Consider the following 4,396-nt stretch of genomic DNA (forward strand, 5'->3'; position numbering starts at 1 on the left):
AGTTAAGAGCGAAGCGTAATCGGGAGACAAAATCAAATTTCTCCAGAATGAGAAAAGATAGCAAAATAAATGTAACGGTATTTTAAAACTTTTGAGATGGAGAATTCAGGCAAAGATATCTTGACCTTTAAAATTATCTTCAAGTATAGAATGTTTAACATTTTCTCTTTTTCGCCCTGAAACCAGTGTGAAACGCAATAAAAAGTAAAATTTTTGATTTTTTGTTTTTGTTTTGACTTAAACACAGCTTTGTAATGAATTAAAGAAAAATTTAATGCATGGAAATGCAAATGGAAATGGATTCTTTGATGCAAGGACAGCAATAATGTTTGTTTAAAAAAAATAAAATAAAAAAAAAATTTAAAGTCTCAATATTTTAAGGTCATTTTGAAGATCATCCACTATTTTTCTTAGACTGTTTCAATCAGGAAAGCCTTAAAACGCCGTTACATTTTTTTCGCTATCTCTTTTCTTTCTCGAGACATTCGATTTTGTCTTCTTTTTCCTATAATAGAAGATTGTTTGGCGTCTGAAGTTTTTAAAAATAGAAGATTCCTAGTACAAATATTATCAAATAATTTTATTGATAACGTGATGGGTTTTCACGCGAAACAGCTAATCACAAATTTTGGAGATAATAGCTACGCGGTAGGTAATGTGATGTGTGAGTGATTTAAAAAAAACATGTCGACGTACTCTCATGCTCCTATCTTTTTAGTGTACGAGCAAATATGCCTTGTTTGTTCTCTTATTCAAGGTCGTGACGTAATGTAATTAACCTTAATTAAGTGAATTTGGCTCAGTCTCATTCGCTATCTATACTCAAGAACTCAAAACAACTTCCCTGTCCAATTAGTCATAAGTTCATGAGTCACATATGACTCATTTTTATATACAAAATGATACGTGGACGTACAGCACAAAACCTAAGATTAAAAAGTGTATGATAGAAAATTTCGCCATTTCTTCCTGAAAGTTCTCTTTTAGTAAAAACAAGAAACGTGCAATAAATAAAACTCTAATACAAAATATTAGACTTTTATTCATAGAAAAATGTTTCTCACTATTGCTATCTAAACAAAAAGGCTTTTTAAACTTTTTGCACTCGATCTTTCAATTTGGCGTAGCATCCCGCGAATATTTTTCGCACAAGTTTATTGCTCAACAAAGCATGCCAGTCGTTTCTCGAATTAGAAACGTCAATTGGAAATGCCAAGTGAAGCCAAGTCCTTCTCCACCTGGTCTTTCCATTGAAGTAGGGGCCTCCCTCTTCCTCAGCCGCCACCAACGGGTTACGAGTTGATTACTTTCAGAGCTGGACCATTCGAACGAAATGGGCTAGCCAGCGGAGCCGCTGTATATCAATTCGTTGCACTATTTCCGCATCGTGCAGAGCTCTTCGTTTAATCGTCTGCGGTATTCGCCATCGCCATCGCCTACGCACCTCTAAATCTTTCGCTGCATCCAATGTTCTCGTTGTCCATACCTCCGCGACAAAGTTCGCTTCCATATAAAATGTGGACAAAAATAGAATTCTGGACGTATTTAAAACATCACTTCCTTATCATAAATAACAATTTCGCAGCGAAAATAATCAATATTCAGTGGTTCGAAATGTTATGAGAAATAATTAAAGTTACTTTCCCTATTCTTCTTGCCAAAACAACAATAAAGATTTACCGATTCGATAAGTAGTACTTTCTGCCTTATTAAAAACAAACTGAAGTATCTAAAAAATTTAGTAATACACGCATACATACACATGTACATATATGCCTTCATTCACAGATGGTTCTAATCACTACATTCACTTGGGAGTGCGCGTGTGTATGAAAAAATGCTCGTAAATACTTATCACATCTTAGATTATAAATAATACAAAAACAACTGTGAGCTTCTCCAAAGTTTTCTACTCAAATTATTATCAACACACTTTAATTTCATTCAGATAGTTCAGGACTAATGAATGACAAATAGCCTTATCACGGTATGTGTGGCAGTATAAATAGAGCTCCGGGGCCTCATTAGCTAGTATTTGTACCATAAATGTACATCGATATGCCGCGCGACTTATTACGCTTAATAACAATAGCGCTGCTCTGCGCCTGCAGTGCTTCTGCATCAACCGAAGTTGACTGGTGGGAGGACGCAACACTCTACCAGATCTACCCGCGCTCCTTTATGGACAGCGATTGCGACGGTATCGGTGATTTGAATGGCATTACATCCCGTCTTGAATATTTCAAGGAAATCGGTGTAACAGCTGCATGGATTTCGCCCATCTACGAGTCTCCCATGGCGGATATGGGTTACGATGTAGCTAATTTCACCAATATCAATCCGCTCTTTGGTACATTGGATGACTTTGATGTGATGATTGAAAAGGCGCATAAATTGGGACTAAAAATTATTATGGATTTCGTACCGAATCACTCGAGCGATGAGTGTGAGTGGTTTAAAAAGTCCATACGTCGTGAAGATGGCTACGATGATGTTTATGTATGGTCCGATGGTAAGATCGATCCAGAAACGGGTGAGCGTCAGGAGCCAAGCAACTGGGTAAGAAGATGAAAGCAGAGACGATATTTTTTCTTTGATATTCACAAGCGTACTATATGCCTTTTCTAGTTGGCAGCCTTTGGTGGTTCGCAATGGACTTGGAACGAAGAACGCCAGCAGTACTATTTACATCAGTTTCTGGCCGAGCAACCGGACTTCAACCTCAGCAATCCATTGGTACGGCAACATTTAATCGAGGCCTTAGAGTTTTGGCTTGAGCGTGGTGTAGATTCATTTCGAATAGATGCAGTGCCGTTTTTCTATGAAACACATATGAAAATGGCACTTTCCCAGATGAGGTCACTAGAGGAGATCATACAAAGAATCGACCCGAAAACCCCGAACCATTGTACGAATGGCGTGAGTATTTGGATGAATACACGAGAGTACATGGTGGGGACTCTAGGTGAGAAAACATGGAACAAAATGGTAGAAACGTAAAACAGCTTTTAATGCGATACATTACTCTTTAGAATCCAAGTTGCGGAGGCTTACGCGCCCGTAGATGTTTTGGCCACTTATATATCAAATGGTACGCATATTGATAGCCAGATGCCAATGAATTTTAATTTCATTGAATTACGTACCTCAACCACGGCAGAGGACATAGAACAGTGCGCTAAAGAGTGGATGGATATCATGTGGACGGGACATAAGATGGCCAATTGGCAAATAGGAAACCATGACAATGGCCGCCCATCTTCACGGATAGGCATCCACACCGTGGATACCATGATATTGATAGTTCATGGGTTGCCCGGCGCATCTGTTATTTATTACGTAAGCGCTGACTTTCAGAAAAAAAAACAAGAAAACAGTTCTCATAAGAAAATTAAATAACCTTTTCTCTCTTCAACGTTTTAGGGCGATGAGATTGGCATGTCTGATATGGACATAGACTCTGATAATTTCCGAGATCCAGAGCGCACGCCAATGCAATGGGACACATCGGAGAATGCCGGCTTCAGCACAGGCAACTCCACTTGGCTGCCCGTGAATCCTAACTACAAATATATCAACGTACAGACGGAGCGGGGCGCGGCACGTAGCACTTTGAATATATGCAAGGGAATAATTAAGTTAAAGCAGACTGCGGCCTTCAAGGCTTTCAAGGAGGATGGTGGCTTTTCGTATGGCGCGCTGTCGAAGCAGGTCTTTCAGATAGTCAGGTTTGTGACAGCGAGACAACGTTAATGGAATAACCATGTATATATTGCAATATTTTGTAAACTTTTTTTTAGAACTGCTGCTGGTATCGAGGAGTACCGTATACTAGCAAACTGTGGTAGTGCGATAGAACACTTTGATGGTTTGACCAACAAGACTATGGAGTATGTGCTGCTCACTTCATATTCACCGCACAATTATGGGTAAGTGCAGTAATGAAGGATGAGTTACAGTTTTGACCCTTTTTTTATTTACATAAATTTTGTTTTTTTTTTGTGTTTCAGCGATAAAGTTGGCTTAAGTAAACGCATTTATCTGATGCCTTATGAAGCGGTTGTACTTCGGTGGATTGCGTAATATGTGTGCACATTCGTTTGACCACTTCCAGCTTTTTCTCATATACTTGTGCAAAGGCAAACTCATTACATAAATAGGTAAATTGAAATGTAGCTACTCACCAAACAATTTTTATTGCCGCCAATATCGCTATCATATCGATTTTTTATTATCAGTCGCTCTAAAACGTCCGCCGAGGGCAACTCGCTTGATCGAGTGATTTTATTATTGCCTGAATGAGTCGTTTTCTTATTGCTGTAGGCAATATTTGGGATAATTGTATTCTATTTAATATTTAATTTATTTTTGATTAAAAAATTACAATTTAAAAATG

The 4,396-nt window shown here is 38.3% G+C and overlaps 1 protein-coding gene across 1 annotated transcript; it reads left to right on the forward strand.

The window, feature by feature from the left end:
- Positions 1–2,058: 2,058 nt before the first annotated feature.
- LOC108367888 (maltase A2-like) lies at positions 2,059–4,167 on the forward strand. Its single transcript, XM_017622589.1, is given in 7 exon segments — positions 2,059–2,559; positions 2,629–2,824; positions 2,827–2,965; positions 3,033–3,339; positions 3,424–3,728; positions 3,801–3,929; positions 4,011–4,167. Coding segments are annotated over 7 exon segments (1,650 nt in total). The 3' UTR covers positions 4,084–4,167.
- Positions 4,168–4,396: the final 229 nt, after the last annotated feature.

This window comes from Rhagoletis zephyria, unplaced genomic scaffold, assembly GCF_001687245.7.
Source record: "Rhagoletis zephyria isolate East Lansing unplaced genomic scaffold, Rhagoletis_zephyria_1.1 Rzeph_scaffold_02846, whole genome shotgun sequence".
In the NCBI taxonomy this organism is placed as follows: domain Eukaryota; kingdom Metazoa; phylum Arthropoda; class Insecta; order Diptera; family Tephritidae; genus Rhagoletis; species Rhagoletis zephyria.